The following is an 18,049-nucleotide window of genomic DNA, read 5'->3' as shown; positions in this document are numbered from 1 at the left end:
ATCTATTTCTCCTGCTTCACATTTGTCTCCTCCATGTCTGGTTGAAGGTAGGATTGAGAAGCAGCAGCAGAGAGAAGGTGGAAGGCAGAACTGTGGGCCACACATTTGTTTCTTGCAGTGGGAGTCAATGAAATGCGAGTAGTAGTAGGGGTTTTTTAATCGCCGCTGCAACCTCCATCAGTATGCCCAGCATCTATCTTGACTCTTGAAAATATTTTTAGTCATGAATCGTGGGAGGACATTGTTTGTTGAGCGTGGCTAAAATAGAAGCTGCGAGCTTTGCATCTTTCTTGCCTGCTGAGAGCAACAGAGGTGGATCAAGTATCAAGTGTGCATGAATGACCTCAATACCAAGGCAAGGAAAGGAGGACATGATGCCTTTAATACCTTCAAATCATCGCTGAGCATCCATTTGGTAGCTCAAGTTTGGATTTCAGTCACCACATAAAATGATCAAAGGAAAGAGACAAACAAAGGAGTATTTACAGTATGTTGGTCTGACCATTTTTACCCTGCGACCCTTCATAGAGCCTGTCAAGATTAATGGTGTTGTTTTGCAGGCGGAGGTAACTGGAGGTTATGCTCACATCTGTTCTCTGTAACTCAGTCACTTGCTCAGACAGCAAGACGGACTCCTACTTCAACGGACTGAAAACACACATTTTCTCTTTTATTGTAACCATCCCCAGCCCTGTTTCCTTCTTCTTACCCTCTGTCTTCACAGCTATGTCTTTGTTTGTATTAGTCCTTGTCTCTACAAAGTAAACTGGCTTCATTCTTTGCTGGTCGTAAACAGGGTAATTACAAGGCACTCAGACCTGGACAGCACCACACGCACTAAACTCACACACTTACTAAGAGGAGTAAGGGGAGGAGAAAAAAAAGGAAAAAGCTACTGGCATGATAATAAAGGACTTGTTGGCCGGGGTTACTAGAGGGCAACGGCCGTAACTCCTCTCCCTGCGTGTGTGTGTGTGTGTGTGTGTGTGAAAGAGAGAGAGAGAGCCACAGAACGACAGAGCGAGACGAGGATCATGTGGCTGGAGTGTGCCTCGTCCACTGTTCAACACTGAAAGAGAGCAGCACCCTAAACAGGGGGCGGATACTGCAGCCTCCACACCTCCGGATTCACCAGCTCTAGTCTTCTCTTATTTTTCAAACATACTCACCTAACTGACAAGTCCTCCGACGTCAGTGGAGCCCGCTTAGGGGGGGCCGTTTTGGAAAATTAGCTTCCATCCACGCACCAATATATGGAATATGGAACTGGATGAGGATTGTACAATGTCGGACTGGGAGGCCGTGCTGGAGCTGGATGAGGCGTTGGCAGGGTGGCTTATGCAGGGTCCAGCTAGAGGGGAGTGGGGTTGGGAGTGGGGCTGGGCTGCCTCGGACCTTCAGGACCCTGAGTGGGACACTGAGGAGATCCCTGCTGTAAGTTGTCCTCCACTTGCAAGCTTAAAAACACAAAGAGAAGATGAATGAGCAAAGCGAAGAGATATTTAGAAATGTGTGGATTTGTTTATCTCTTAATAGGACAAAGTGAAGTCACAAGAGCAGGGGCAGCAAAAAGGCTTTGCAGGAAGCTCTGTTTTTACTGTATGCTGATGTACTGTAATCACAGTTCTGTGGTAATTCCCCTCTACTAAAGTAAACAACTGGTTTGGTTATGAGTCATAGCTATTTGAATTCTTCCAGAGCTCATAGGGGCCTGTTGTTTGGAGCGATCATCGGGTTACTGTGCTGACATGACTTGATGTATCAGCAGTGTAGGTGTGTTTGGTTGTTTGTGGTTGTTGATTTTTTAAAAGAAGCATGAGGATGGTGGATTCAGTCAATTCATGTAAATTGCAGGCAGTTGATTAGGCCTTTCAGTGATGTCACTCACATGCTTTTAGAGCTGTCTACTCATCACCGCACTTCCCTCGAAGGCCACAATACAAATACTCCCAAACAGTATTTCAGAATTCAGTAACACTTCCTATGACGCATATGTCTATGATGCATTTTAAACATACTTACAATGCGTTATAATCTTCTCATAGCACTGTATAATCATAGTTATAAGCACTCATAAATATTCATCATGTTTTATAACAATAATCATAACACATTATAAAGCATTTCTATAATGACTTATAAGGTCAAGTATCATAATACTTCATAATTGCTGGTCACTCACTGACATTTTTACAAGGATCATAGTGTATAATAATTGTCATAGTTGTAATACATTAAAATCATTTTATAATGCATTATAATGACTGTTGTAATGCATTATAATGTGATTGTAATTGTCATCGGGTGCTTTACCTGAAGTAATGAAATTTCTGAGGTATATGGGCAGACATGATACATTACAAGCTGGTGGTCATTGTTTACTTTAAATAAAGTGAAAAAACTCATTAAATCTATGCAATAACAACACAAAACTAAAATAAAATGAATTAATTTGTTTAACAGGTCATAACAGTCAGTGAATTGAGTACAATTTGACACAACTTTCTGATGATGAACTGAATGATGGACATTTACATTTCACTAATGTAATGTTTCTCAAAAAAATTCACTCTAAACACTACATTGACTCAAATTATAGATAATACCTGAAAGAATTTTTACTTTACCTCTAGCTGCATATTTTACTTTTCTGTAAATGTTTGATCAACAAAAGTGACTCTTTCAAAAAACTTATAAGTAAGTGATAGGTGATTATAATGCCTTATAAAATGATTATAATGTATTACAACTATGATAATTATAATACAATGCAATATAATGCAAAAAAATGTCAGAGAGTGACCAGCAATTATGAAGTATTATGATACTTGACCTTGTAAGTCATTAAATGCTTTATAATGTGTTATGATTATTGTTATAAAACCTGATGAATATTTATGAGTGCTTACAACTATAATTATACAGTGCTATGAGCAGATTATTACCCATTATAAGTATATTTATAATGCATTAGAGACATGGGCGTCATAGAAAGTGTTACCCAGAATTCCTTCGTTTGTCAAGAGTGGCACATGTAGTGATTTTTGATGTGAACAAGATGTTCTTTTTTCCACAAGCCCACACTCAAAGGAGTATATTTTTCTTTTGTTTCAGTATACCTCTTGTTACTGCATTGGCAGATATTGCTTCCTGAAGCTTTCCTGTTAAAGGAAAGCATCTGGCACAGACAGTGAGAGCCCTCACTTTGGCACTCATTTAGAGATGTTATATATCACAGACTCACTCTGCAAATAATCAAGTCTGCTGAAGCCGAGAAGAGGATATCCCCCCCCCCCCCCCAAGTGCTGAAAAGTTTATGTTTGACCACCATGTGTGGTAATGTTTACTGTCTGAGCTTCCATTGGATGTCTTGCTTTTTGTCACAACAAAAGCCTCATTGTCAGAAACATGCCGCTCTGTAATGCTCTGTAATCTGAGAATGTGACTCATATTAAAAATGCTTACAGTCACGTCAGCATGTTTATTGAATGATCTGCAGCGGGCTGATGTTTTGGAATTGCGCTTCAAAACGCTCTGTTTTTGAGTATCATTAATGATGCGGTCTTACAGACACACCTCTGCTTGCCATTCACTGTACATCCATTTCCAGCACTTGTCAAAATCCCCCACAGAACGAAAGCTTTGATATAACCAGAGAGCGAACTAAACATCCGGATCAAACCTGTGGGTGATTTTAGCAAGGTTATCTCACATGCTCTTTGAAACAAATAACCCCGGGCTGCGTGACAGAGACGACATTTGTGAGTGAATGAGCGTGAAGCATACGTGTGTGTGTGTGTGTGTGTGTGTGTGTGTGTGTGTGTGTCTTTGTGGCAGTATGTGTGTGGCGATGTTTCTCACTCTGTCTGTCACTGCAGGTGCTGAGCCCGACATACAAGCAGCGCAATGAGGACTTTAGGAAACTCTTCAAGCAGCTCCCTGACACAGAGAGACTCATTGTGGGTGAGTTGACCACCAGAGACACACAGGGAACATCTGAGAACTGACGGGATGCAGCTGATTTGTCAATGATCAGAAAATGATCCATCCTGACAACAGAGAGGAGACAAAGACAAAATTGGAAATTTCAAACGGCTGACATCATGACAGTATTGTGAATATGTCTGGATGTAGTTCCCTAATAATGTAGAACAAACTTCAAACATTTTTATAGGAAGTTGTAACCTGATAATTAACTTTTACAGCAGTCCAAGGTACATTTTGCAGTGTACTATGAGCACATAATGTCGCAGGTTTAGGGTACACAGATTGATTTGTTGTCGCTTTGTTGTTACAAAGTAATATAACTAATAAACAAGATCGACACACAGCAGGAAATGACAATGTGACAAGCGTATAACACAATTAAACTTCCTGACTTAATGTGTGTTTCCTCCTAAGTAGTTTCATTTGATCTATCGATGGACGTACTTACAGTGATTGAAATATTGAATAATTGTGTAGGCCTACTGTATTGTATGATGTCATTTGTAACTTTTCATCACATCTAGCGTGTGTGTGCAAGTATTCCCTCTCAGATGTGCTAATTGTGTGTCTCCCCTTCATGTTTCAGACTACTCCTGCGCTCTGCAACGGGACATCCTCTTGCAGGGCCGACTCTACCTCTCTGAGAATTGGATCTGTTTCTATAGCAACATCTTCCGCTGGGAAACACTGGTATGCTTTTTTTTTAGCTCTCCGGACTTCTGTGCATTCTCGTGTCTGTAATATCGACAGTATTGTGTCATACTTGGCGCTATAATGTGTGTTCATTTGTGTGTAGCTGACAGTGCGGCTAAAGGACATCTGCTCGATGACGAAAGAGAAGACTGCACGCCTCATTCCCAACGCCATCCAGGTCTGCACGGACAATGAGAAGGTAAGGGACACGGAATTAGCAAATACAGGCGTTTACGTGAGAAGAAGGTTATAGTTTGATACAGCGGACACGCCTTAGACTTAACTGTCAATATGTATTTAATCTAATTATATTTGCTTAGAGAGACAGCAGGGAGGCTTTGACTTACAAAGTCTGTGTGGAAGATCGGTTTTTCAGTCTTTATCAGTCTGATCCAAGATATCCACCATCACTTTTGAAATTATCTTAACTAATGCCGCATGCTCTGTATTTTCATGAAATCCATATATTTAAGAAAAAAAAGAAAATATATCACTGCAAATTAAAATAATTCCAAACCAGAAGGACCTCAGAAATGGACCTTTTTTAATTTTCACTATGTGTCGACAAGACTCGTAGACTCATGATTACCTCGCATTCTTCACAGCACTTCTTCACCTCGTTCGGGGCCAGGGACAGGACGTACATGATGATGTTCAGACTGTGGCAGAACGCGCTGCTCGACAAGGTAGGCCCGACTGATCTACAGCACTTCTTTTGCTGATATTTATCTAGAAACAGAAGATTTTTTGTACATTCATAAATTTCACTGTTGAGTATCTCATTCCTCTTTCTGATTGCTTCATGCAGCCCCTATGCCCCAAAGAACTGTGGCACTTTGTTCATCAGTGCTATGGCAACGAGCTCGGCCTAACCAGTGATGATGAGGACTACGTTCCCCCCGATGATGATTTCAACACCATGGGGTGAGTCTGGTTGTGCTGCATAGTCAGTTACTATGGTTACGGCTATAAACATTTTTAAGTTTATTGCCTAATTACTCAAATTGCACGTTGATTAGAGGGTCTCGTTATGAGCTGTAACAAGCACTACTCATATGTTTATGAGCATACACACTCACTCCAGCTCTCTCAGCTAATCCATTTAGATACACAATCAAACACTTACCATCACTCTCAACTCTCTGCTTATTTACACAGCTTAAAGGCTGCAAAAATGCAACACATTTGTCTCTTCCTTCATTTATTTTCCTTCATGTCTAAAGTGGATTTACTAGGAAAAACAAATGCAGAGTCATGTTTAGAATCTGTTCGGTCTCCACAGTATCTGAAGTTTTCTGTTAACTGGCCTCTGTTGAAATGCAGGCTGAGTGTGTAGAATCATCTAACAGGATAATGTGAGGTCTATATCCAGCAGTTGGGTGAGATTAAACTGACGATGTGAGAGTAGAAAGATTTATTTCAAAGGCTGAGCTGAGGTCAAATGAGATTCTAAATAATTGTTTTAATACAACTGTGAGTTTACATATCTGTTGAGTCAATAAGTAGCATTTTTCTGAGGAGTAAGATCATTTTCTGTCGATTCCCACACATATCAACTTGTTTCAAGACTTTTACTGAATTAAAAAACAGCTTTCTTGAGTTTTTGTTTTTTTAATTTAAAATGCACATGAATCCTTTCAAACATTACTAATTTAGATAGACAGTGATGTGAGGTTGAAGCAATTAAGCAGTAAATCAGCGTTTTGCGCTGAAATTTGATGTGCTCATAATAATTTATGTGCAAATTATGTGCCAATATGAAACTGTTCTACGATTTTGTTAAGTGTGTATGTTGTTTTTATGTGTGTGCTGAACATTATTGTAAACTGCTAAATAAAAAGCTCTCAAGTTCAGTTCTAAAGATGTACTGTACTGTCTATACTAAGCTGATCCTGGCCCAAACATCCTGATGATAGCATTTTACTGCATGTCAAGTTCAAATCCAACACATCTGAAAAGTCTTTGCAAACACCACTTGAGCCAAGTTTCCTCATTACTCAGCCAGGATTACAGATGAGATGAGTAAATGTCTGGCTTCTCGCTGTTTTCCGGTGCCTTTTAGGTTCAGTGAAGAGATTCCCAATGAAGAGAATGAGATCAACAATGACAACTTGTCTAAGAGCAGTGCAGAGGCCAAACCTGAAGGGAGCCCTCCCCTGCTACACAAGAAGGTCGTCCCAAACAGCACCATCCCCAGCCCAGGCAACCACGACACACCCATCACAGTAAGTTATTGCACATATGTTATTTGACTAACACACACATTGATGCAGTGATATGTAAATTAAGGACATTTGCTTGGCAAGATAAACAGATTAATGCTGTAAATAAATGTGTTTGTTTTATGCCCATTTCCTTGTTCTCTCCCCAGTTCGACCTCCCAGCAGAGGAGTATGCAGACTGCCTACCAGACGGCGAGCTGCTGGCTCTGCCGCTGGTGGTGGAAGAGAAGAACAACGAGACCAGCGGGCCTGGAGGTCCCGTCCCCTCTCCCTCATTGGACTTCAATGACAATGAGGACATCCCCACCGAGCTCAGCGACTCCTCGGAAACACACGACGAGGGTGAGGGCTAGGAAACCAGAGTTACTCTTCTGACAAAATACATAATCATAAACTATTTTCACGCATCATCCATTACTGAACACATGAAGTCACCTCTGATTTAATATGTCACCTTGACTGTGTATCTCCCTGATGTGCAGGTGAGGTACAGGCCTTCCACGAGGATCTGAATGGTAGACAGTACATCAACGAGGTCTACAAGTTCAGCGTGGACAAGCTCTATGACATCCTCTTCACGGAGTCGCAGTTCATGAGTGACTTCATGGAACAGAGGCGATTCTCAGGTCAGTGTCTGTCTGATGTTTCTGCAGCTGAGCCTGTCCTCTAACCTCCCTGGAATAAGCCAAACCAGAAATGTGCTAAACTCCAGGATTTATTAATCCATAAATCCTCTTTGCTGTTCAGATGTGGTGTACCACCCCTGGAAGAAGGAGGATGCTGGGAACCAGACCAGAGAGATCCTGTACACCATCTCTCTGTCCAACCCCTTGGCTCCCAAAACAGCTACTGTCACAGAGACACAGGTACAGTCAACGCATGTCATCTGTGAAGAGAAATCTTCTTTTTTTTTTTAATTTAAATACTTTTTAAGTTTAGTGTGACTTACAAACAATCAAAGAAACACCATATTTCCTGTCTTTCAGACTCTGTACAAGGCCAGTCAGGAGAGTGAGTGTTACATCATCGATGCTGAGGTCATCACACATGACGTGCCCTACCACGATTACTTCTACACCCTCAACCGCTACATGCTCACCCGGGTGGCCAAGAACAAGTGTCGGTTACGGTGAGTAAGACATGATCAGAGACTTAGTAAATGGGACGTTGTAATATGCATCTTTTTTTTTTTAATTTTAGATCGTTTGTTGAGGTGTCTGACAACTTTGAATATGCAATTTGATATTTTGCCATTATATGTCTTATTGTAAAAGACTGTCTATCTATATAGATGCATTTCTGTCTGTCTCTTAGGGTATCAACAGAGCTACGCTTCAGAAAGCAGCCATGGGGGCTGGTGAAAGGCTTCATAGAGAAAAATTTCTGGAGTGGGCTAGAAGAGAATTTCCGCCATCTTGGTAAACTTGAGTATTTGTTATGTGTGTTTGAGTTGGTCAGACTCTTAACTATTAGTCCTGCTTGATGTGACGGCAACATAGATGGATAAAAAAGATATTAAGAAGTCACATAAGCTGTTTGATCACAAAGCATTTACAACTGCACATTGGCATTTCTAATATACTTTAGATTCTTTTGTGAAGAACATAAATAATTTTCCAAAATGTATTATATCACGGTGCCATGAAATGTCAATCTTTAAATATATCTGGATGAGATGTGATACGTATGCGTCTTCTTCCTTCTCAGAGTTGGAGCTGTCCAAGCTGGAGGAGATACTGACCGAGGCCCACCAGCTCTCCCCGAAGGCTAAAGTGGTGAAGAACTCCACGGTGAGGCGGAAGAAGAGGCCGCTCCCCCACATGCGCAGCCAGCATCTGGACGAGGCGCTCAGCCCCGTTACCACGCCAACGGATGAGGAAGTGATTCAGCGGATCAAACAAGTGGCAGGCTCCACGCAGACCAGACACCAGAGTCCAGAGCACTCTCACCTGCCCGGAGGCTTTGCTCTGTACAGCGTCTCCAAACTGCTGCTCATCATCAGCTTTGTGTACGATCCCAACACACATACACACTCATATCTAGAAATGCAAATTTGACACATGCTGACAGGGATACACACACACGTTCATCTCATATCTGTTAAAACATTTCTCTGAGTTGCTCGTCCCATGATTTCATTTTCCCAATAATCTCTGAGGAGTTTTTGTCTAATTTACAATTTTAAATGAAAGGGTTTTTTTATCTTTTCTTGTAAATATCTCATTGTTGTTGTTCTCTGAGTGTAACCCCTCTCTCCTTTCCTTTCATTGCCATCCATAGGATCTGTCTAAGGTACATACAGTGAATGAACTGATAAGCCAGAAGTAGAAGTATTACCATTAAAATTTGAATATCATTTCCATTTACAGATCAGCTAAATAAGGGCATCATAAATGAATAAAATGGAAATTGGAAGACTTGTTTGCTTTATTGGGTTCTTTCTTTCCTGCCCTCCTTCAGCCTGGTGCTGCTGGTGTTCCTCAATATGATGCTCTTCTACAAGCTGTGGATGCTGGAGTATTCTGCACAGTCCTTAACAACCTGGCAAGGGCTGCGGCTTCATGAAAGGTACATGCACATTTTTACACAATGTTTTTGTCATCCATTATTCATAAAAAACTCCTTTATTACAGACATTTAACATGTTTAAAGCTGGGATCGGTAGTGTTCTGGAAAAGGCAGAAAATAAAGCCCTCGTGCTGCAGCTCTCCCCCCTCCGCTCTCTGTCCTAAGCCCCTCCCACCAGACCAGCACGGACATATGCACGTGATTCATATTGTACTCACTCACACATACGCAACTTCCTTTCAAGGCAAAACAACCAAGTTAATAAATGGTAAATAGGACCACCTCTCACCTGTTTTGAAGCCCGCCACAAAGGTAATGAGTGTCCCATCTCCCTGCTTGAATTTGAGTGATATCACATCTCTTTCATTGTCCGTCTCTAAAACCTTCTCAGTAACTAGTATGTCGGAGTGCTGGACCTGCAGCTTTGAACCGAGTCCCACAGCAACGAGCAGCACAGATGACTCAGTATCTGAACTGAAGCCACAGTGATACATAAAAATCTATCACTGCTTTTCACTTCTGGGAGCCGAGTTCACTTCCATTGAAAGTCTCTCGCTCTGGCGTGTTGATAAGATTATGTGGTGTTCAGTTTCCCCTGCGCTACAGGCAATAGTCCAATGAGTGCATGTTGCTTTTCATTCTGCTTTTTGTTGATTTTCCCATCTTTTTTTCTCTCCTTCTGCAATTCATTCAGTCCCGTCACTTCCTATCCGTCAGTATCCCACTGCTCGCCCGGCAGTATCCCACTGCCGGGCGAGCAGTGGGATACTGACGGACAGGAAGTGGCGATGGGATTATTGATTGCTGTTGCTATTGATTGATGTATAGAGGATTTCAACAAATATAACAAAAAATGCTCCTAAAATACATTACTTACCCTAGTTTAGATGGGCCTTTGAAGCATTTCTGGCCACAAAAACTTTATCGCTGCAGAATGAGACTGAATTGAGTCCTGCTGTAGTTATTTGGCTGTTTGCCCAAAAGGCGGTCACAAACAAATTTAAACTTATAGTTACAGACATAAACATACACACACACACACACAGTCAGACATACACACTAAACTATATCCATATGGCCGTCGATGTGTGTGACAGGAAAACACAGAGCTTCTAAAATTACCCCTCAATAGGTCTGAGCTTACTGAAACAATTTACCAAATTGTGTGTTGGCCATGTCTCAAAATGGAAGTTATGCTTCAGTGGCTGCACCCTGATTTTGCTAATGTGTGTGTGTGTGTGTGTGTGTGTGTGTGTGTGTGTGTGTTCTTCCCAGTAAACTGCCTCAGACGCAGATGGAGTGGGCCCAGCTACTGGAGGCACAGCAGCGTTACCATGACGCCGAGCTGCAGAAGTGGAGGGAGATTATCAAGTCGTCAGTAGTGCTGCTAGACCAGGTACTCAGACACAAAGAGATGTTCTCAGAATCACGTTGGAAAGGGACGTTCCCAAATTTTTAACAACCTACAGACAGCATTTGTATTTCATTTACATTTTGTGTGTCTATTGCAGTTGAAGTGCAGTAGTAGTGGTTATATGTCTGCAGTCAGTAGAGGCTCTGGCTCCTCTGGCTGTTGTACATTTTGGAAGTCTTGTACCAAACATTAAATCAAACTACTTCATTGTAACATCATTTACATTTGTTCAGCTATGCTCAAAAATCATGAAACCAAGTGTTGTCTGTGGACAAGTGCATATGAAAATGAAGTGAGTTAAACTCCTGCACAATAACAGCACTGACTTTATTACAGATATGTTTCAGTCATGGACCTTTGTAGAGCTGCAACGATTAATCAATTAGTCAATCTACAGGAAATTTATTAGCAACTATTTTGATCAATTAATTGTTTAAGTCATTTTTTATGCGAACGTGCTAAAAATGTACTGCTTTTAGCTTCTAAAATGTGATGATTTAATGGTTTTCTTTGTCATACATGACATTAAATTGACATCTGTAGACGCCACCTTTGACTCTGGGCATTTTCACTATTTTCTGACATTTTATCAACAAAACAATTAATCAAGAAAATAATCTTCAGATTAATCGATGAGGAAATTAATTGTTAGTAGCAGCCTTAGACATTTGTCGGGCAGTCCAACTTTTTCTTCAATGAATCATATATTCATGTCGAGCAAAAAATTTGCTGGACATTTTTGTTACTGTAACAACAGTTACTGTACTCACCACAAACAATTTTTTTTTCTGGGAGACAGAAGCAATAACTATCACACAAAGCAATATTAAAACATTTTTATTGGTCACTAGAGGGGAAATTCACAAAAACCAAAAATAGCTATGCTGCCTAACCCAAGACTGATATCCAGTCATATCCTATGTTTAAAACACGTGTATTTTAGCTACAGAATTGCTAAATAAACCACTATCACAAAATCCTCTTGTGGTGACCTTCAGAGTCATCACAGGCCAGGAATCTTGTTCAGTCAAAGCCCATATAGGCTAATCTTCTGCTACATTTCCAAATGCTAGGCAATAAATAAGCATCATGACTGAGTGAACTTAAAGAAAGCTGTAGAAGAATCATCCCACCTCACATCCACAAGGGAAAGTGTCGTTGCAGCTGAAATATCAGCTTGTCTAGTTAGGTGATAAAGGTAATTAAATACTAGAGAGACAGTATTTTTCCTGCAGTCTAACTGCCTTTAATAAATCATTAAATCGTATGCATACAGGCTCCCCGAGCTCTGCAGCAAGAGGAGCCCTTTGAACAGCTCACACAAACACTTAATACTTTCAGCCTCCACCCAACACAACTGTTAACACAAGCGCCTTGTGGTCAGTCATACGTCTCTTTCTGCGGGCACCTGTTTCCTGCAAGATAATCAATAACAATTCCATATATGGCGTCATGCCTGTCTTGTACAACTTCCAGTTAATGTATTTAGTTCCCTTTTCTAACTATCACTCTTTAGAATTGGGTTACCCAGTGTCATGCACTTCCAATAACCTTTTATGTTTGCCAAAAGCAGAACAATATGATTACAACGTATAAAGCTTAATAAACAGGGTGAAGAGTACATCATGTTCTTTAAAGACAAAGCTGATCAGTTGAACACACTTCTACACTACACTTAATGATCATCAAAATATTAATATAAAAATAGAGTATTTTCTCCAACAGTACACTTCTAATATCATTTTTTCCTACACAAATGACTGAAATGTGTAACTAGTGGCCAAAAGTAGCAAATCTGCAGCATTGACGATTGTCAAGTGAATCGTCATAAAGGAAACAAGGGAATTGTCACTTTTTCCATCTGTTCATATATTGTAGATCAGTGTAACTCTTCTTTTTTATTAAGCAAGCTAACATCTTGTTTTTTACTCTCGTTTATCTTCATTAGATGAAAGACTCTTTATTGAACCTCCAGCGAGGCATTGGATTAAGGGACTACAGCTCTGAGGCTGAAGAGAAGAGAAGTCGCTACCACTGACACACCGCCACAAGGCCATGAGGGCATGCTGTGCAATATAGGACCTGTTTTGTTTATGGACCAGTATGCGGGCAGCAGCATGACAGAGATAGAGGACCGAGGGGGAAGAGGGACCAACAGTGAGCTGGTCCAATAGAGACAAAGACAGGAACAATCGTCTCCAGCGCACAGAGGTTAAAAACCCCCGGAAGGAAGTTCCCCCCTGCACAGACAGGAACTGAGGTGTCCCCAACATCACTGAGGCATTGCGGGAAGGTGCAAGACTTGTACCTTCTCTACACCTGTGGGATAACCATTTCCTTCTCCTCACTTTTGATTTATTTCTAAGTGCATCCTACTGTAAGCCATGTCAACCAGGAGAGTGGCAGAGAGAAAGAAGGAAAATTACTGCATGCATTTAGACAACTTAACTCCCCTCAGTGTTAATGTGGTCCAGTTCCAGTCTATGTGTGTCAAAAAAAAAGAACATAAGAAGAGGAGAGATCGAGTAAAAGAAAGGGGGGGGTCCTTTCGAGTCTTCATGGCTTTCTACACTCTCTCGACTGTTCCAAACCAATCGTCCCCTAGAGGTCCTCGCTGCAGCGTCCCTTTAATAGGCCTCCAGGTGATCAGATTAAAGTATTGCCCTCCAACCAAAAAGGGAGAGAAGTATTGTAGCCAGGAGATTGGATTCACTGATCAGTCCCTTTTGCCTTGTCTGAACCTGGCCAGTATGGTCTTTGTCGGGGCTGGTTCCCTGTCAGACCATTGTGTTTGAATATTTATAAGTAGAATCTAAAGATTGATAAGACCTGAAGCAGTATTTTTAACATGGAAGAAAAGAAGAAATCTGGATTCACAGTATCAATTGCCCCAATTTGTTTCTACACACAGTGTTAATTAACCTGCTTACATTGCATTATCCCCAATCCTCCTGATGAAGTAGAATGTATTAGCCTGGACAAAAAGGCCAGACTTTGATCACAAGTTATTAATCTTTGAAAAAGGGACACTGCAGCCAGACTAGTAGGGAGACCTTTGTTCTTACATGTTTTATTACTAAACTGTGACTATATCTCTTTGAAAATGTTTCAAATTAGAAAGAATTCTATGAATATATTTGAAATATATAAGGATATTTCATTATTTAATATATATATATTTCAAAATATATAAACATTACCTATATTTATTATTAATTTATGTACATAAAGAAATTATCAGAGCTCTAGACCAGTTAAAGAATTTCTAACAAAAACTGTTTTCTTCTAAAAAAAAAATGCATGCCAGATATGTCTGTGACATGTCCAGTGTGCAAGTATGAGTCTGCATTTGCGCGATTATATTCGCGCATGTGTGTGTGTGTGTGTGTGAGTGTGCGTGCGTGCGTGCGTGTGTGAGTGCACAAGTGTGTGCTGTAAAGTGTGACATTTTTACCATTCCACACTTGTATGTTTCTTAATTTTTTCTTTTCTGGCTCCTGCAGCCAGACTGCCTTTTTTAATGCTAATGCATTTGGATGCCGCCTTGCATTAGCACCACCTGGGTACAGTTTACAGTCGAAGAGTTTTGTTCCAAAATGATGTATCCAACATTTGAAAAAAAAAGTTAAGCCTGCTTTTACAAAAGATTGATCGCTTAAACCATCAATAAATGTCACTTTTCGGCAAATAGTAAGTAGCATGAATCCATGGTTGACAAGAGGAAGACAGACTCTTCAGACTTGCTCGTCTACATTTTTGAGATTGAATGAAAAACTTGATAATTTTTCTCTTGTAAATGGATAAAAAAAAAAAACATTTTGGAGATGAACTCTTCATCTGCCCTCTGTGAGCAACTCTTTATCCATGTCACCACATTAGTGACCACTCTTTGCTGAAGGGAATAGTTGGACATTTTGAGAAATACACTTGTTAACTTTCTTTCAGGGTCAGATAAGAAGATGTCTGTCATGTCTGTATGCTAAATATGAAGCTTTACCTAGCAGCAGGTTAGCTTATCTTAGCTAAAAGCAGCTAGCTAGAGCCGTCTTCCGGTTATAGCTTCATATTTAGCATACAGATATGAGAGTGGTATCAGTCTTCTTATCCAACTCTCTGAAATATAACAAATAAACATATTTCCCAAAATGTCAAACTATGTCTTTTAAAACACTTATTTCAAACCCAATTTATACTCTCCCCTACCCATTTCAAGTGTGTGTCTTGGATGCAAAAAGTATGAGAATGAACTTAACGCAACTAAATTGAACCAAAAGAAAGAAGTAGAAATGTACCTTCACGAGTTATCATGTTGTTTTAAATGAAGTATTTATCATGTATTATACCTATACTGGATTGGGTGCGAGTAAAAAAAAAAAGCATCTTTTAAGAGTTTTTCAACAGAAAGCCCCTTACAGCTGATGAACTTCATCGATAAACGCACTTCCAAAAACTAGAAACTTCCTTGTTTAAAAAAAAGAGAGAAAGTGAAGCACTTTAAGACCTTTTCGGGTAAAGAATGATAGAGAGAAATGGCAGAAATTTAAGCTGAAGGTGAATGTTTGATTATCAACTTCCAAAGTCATAACAGATGGTTGAATTTTGATGGTTTGTTACAGCTCAAAATTAGTGTTACTTTTGCCCAAATAGAATGTTTATTCTCTTTGAAAAGGATCACATGCAACTCTGCCAATCTCACCTCCCAAACAAAGCATCTCCAATCTAAGACTGACTCACTTTCTTGTCTTATTTCAGGGCAAGGCAGGAGTGAGTGATTTGTATGAGGGAAAAAGTATCTTTACCGTGTGCCTGCATGGCGTGTTACTGACTGACTTATTGAAAACAAGAGAGCAGCTTCAGGATTGAACCCCTGCTGTGTGTGTGTGTGTGTGTGTGTGTGTGTGTGTGTGTGTGCGTGTGCGTGCGTGCGTGCGTGCGTGCGTGCGTGCGTGCGTGCGTGCGTGCGTGCGTGCGTATATTACATTTGAAGAAGGCACTGAGTAATGATAACACATAAAAACCTTAAGATCTGAATGTGACTGGTTGGAAATGTTTTCTGTTTTATAGAAATCACTTTCACAATCTTGATGACAGTGGAGTTACGCTTCGTGTATATGATGGTACAGAATGTCATATATATGAAACTGTGATATAAATGCTTTAAAGAGTTTGTTTTTCAGTGTATGAAGAAATAGATTTTTTTTTCAGATGTTTGATTTATATTATTTTGTTGCAAACATTCTCAACAGTTTTGAACAACTCTGGTTTTATTGATACCTGATTTTATTCTTGGGGCAACTCTGTTTTATGTCACTGTCCAGACTTTACTTTTATAGAGCAAATTGTAACATTGAAGTGCTGTAAAATGGACATCCTTCTCAGTCAGAATTAAACATTGACTCGGGCCTCCAAGGATCTGCCACAGCAGACCTGAATCCAATTTTCGATCTCCACAATTATGAAAATGATGGATTTTATACCTTCATCACTCCCTTCAAAACTCGCTTTTCATTGTTTCCAACAAATTTGATATCTGCAAATCTAACATATGATCTCTCACAGATAACACCAGTTTTTATTTTGTTTCCAGTCTTTTCTCACAGTTATCTGCATTCCCACGAACGATTGTATGATTGCTGTGGAACCGAGACGACCTGAGTGTTCTGGATGCCATCATTTTGTCACTGACAACTAACGAATTGTGCACTTCATTGACTGTATTAATTGGCATTTGAATTGCTGTCACAGAGCTAGCGAGACAACAGTGCCACCCACTCAACACAGTACTAACTTACCACCCTTGGCGAATGCACGATAGAAATCACACACAACCTCCTGGAAACGACCACTGATCAAACTCATAGCAAATGCTCTTCTTCGAGTGTGTCTTGGTGAAATGTGTACTGGTGTAGTTCTGTTCAAAAAGAGTTCTACTGTATGTTTTTTTTGTTTTGTTTTTTTTTTTGTTTGTTTTTTTAGAAAATGTTTTGATCCCTAGAGAGACCTCTAGTGAAATTTCTACATGAGATAAATATACTGTAAGTATATGTTGTGTATATCTGCAGTGTGCACATGGACACACACACTGACAAAAAGAATCCAACCTGCGCTGCGCGTAGGTTTTGACTCGCCGATGACTTTGCCTCATAGAGACTGAAGAGAAAAGTGGCTTTCTGGTTCATATGAAGTAGAGATTGGAAGTATGAATAAAAAAAAAAATATTGAACAAATAGTGTTGCTATTTTTGGAGTTGATACTTGAACGTTTATTATTCCATGAACATCATCAACCTTTAATCCCAAACACACCAAAAATACAAGAATACCATTAAAACTCTACTATCACACATCACAACAGAGCTGAAAAGACTCTTTGAGCTGCTGCTATTTTATGATGTCAACAAACTGAAAGTGACATTCATTTCATGGACGTTATTTTAACTTTCATAGAGGTTTTTCTCATGTTTCAGTGACATATTATGTGGACTCTTATTCCTGACAGGAAACACAGTTGTTATCCTTAAAGACCCAGTATGTATGACCTCAGGAGACTTTACACTACAGTAGTACAGGGGAAGATTGCATGAGGCACCAAGATGAAATATTTATCTGTTACTGCACTTTAAAAAAAAATAAAAATAAAAGCAAATCAAAACTTTAAAATATTGATGTTGCGCATTGAAAGCATTGTTATTTTGGGATCTGCACGTACAGTACATCTCATGAGATACTGTATATGTTAAGAGCAGTCTGTTTATAGGATTCCCATAGTTCCCTGTTGTCTCTCTTTGCATATATTGTCTATTATATATATAAGGAGAATTTAGGTGAAAGCTGCAATGTTAGTCCATGTCAGTGAGTGTAAAGAGAAGCAAACCGTTTAAACCAGCATTTCAGGTCCTGAAACAACAGAAATTTTACTGTAAAAAATGGTGAGCAACAAAATTAAGACATTAACAAACATAGTGTAAGGTATATTCATTGAATTTTATCATTTTATCGCAAAAAAAACATTCTTAAATCCATTTTTAATGTTGCATTTTCTCAATGTGTCTGTTTTTTAATGTTTCTAATCTGCGTACTTAAACATACAGTATACTGCCTGTTTGATTGCTGCTTTCCACTATCAGTCATGTTCATTTCATTAAAGAAATTACAGGTAAACAGAA

The 18,049-nt window shown here is 39.8% G+C and overlaps 1 protein-coding gene across 4 annotated transcripts in view; it reads left to right on the top strand.

Moving 5' to 3' along the window:
* Positions 1-16,984, top strand: part of gramd1bb (GRAM domain containing 1Bb) — a 76,001-nt gene extending 59,017 nt beyond the window's left edge. For 3 of the 4 annotated variants that reach the window (XM_044353463.1, XM_044353466.1, XM_044353465.1), the window contains 16 exons: positions 3,879-3,963; positions 4,574-4,677; positions 4,784-4,879; positions 5,286-5,366; positions 5,489-5,604; positions 6,743-6,905; positions 7,052-7,244; positions 7,385-7,528; positions 7,650-7,768; positions 7,889-8,031; positions 8,217-8,320; positions 8,610-8,910; positions 9,183-9,194; positions 9,363-9,470; positions 10,746-10,866; positions 12,833-16,984. In XM_044353463.1, coding sequence (XP_044209398.1) covers positions 3,879-3,963; positions 4,574-4,677; positions 4,784-4,879; positions 5,286-5,366; positions 5,489-5,604; positions 6,743-6,905; positions 7,052-7,244; positions 7,385-7,528; positions 7,650-7,768; positions 7,889-8,031; positions 8,217-8,320; positions 8,610-8,910; positions 9,183-9,194; positions 9,363-9,470; positions 10,746-10,866; positions 12,833-12,922 — 1,980 coding nt within the window. In that variant the 3' untranslated portion in view covers positions 12,923-16,984. The remainder of the gene's footprint in view (positions 1-3,878; positions 3,964-4,573; positions 4,678-4,783; positions 4,880-5,285; positions 5,367-5,488; positions 5,605-6,742; positions 6,906-7,051; positions 7,245-7,384; positions 7,529-7,649; positions 7,769-7,888; positions 8,032-8,216; positions 8,321-8,609; positions 8,911-9,182; positions 9,195-9,362; positions 9,471-10,745; positions 10,867-12,832) is intronic. The other variant, XM_044353467.1, reaches the window with a different exon arrangement.
* The last annotated feature ends 1,065 nt before the right edge of the window (positions 16,985-18,049 follow it).

The sequence above is a fragment of the Thunnus albacares genome, chromosome 6, assembly GCF_914725855.1.
Source record: "Thunnus albacares chromosome 6, fThuAlb1.1, whole genome shotgun sequence".
Taxonomy (NCBI): domain Eukaryota; kingdom Metazoa; phylum Chordata; class Actinopteri; order Scombriformes; family Scombridae; genus Thunnus; species Thunnus albacares.
This window is presented reverse-complemented; position numbering and strand designations above follow the sequence as displayed.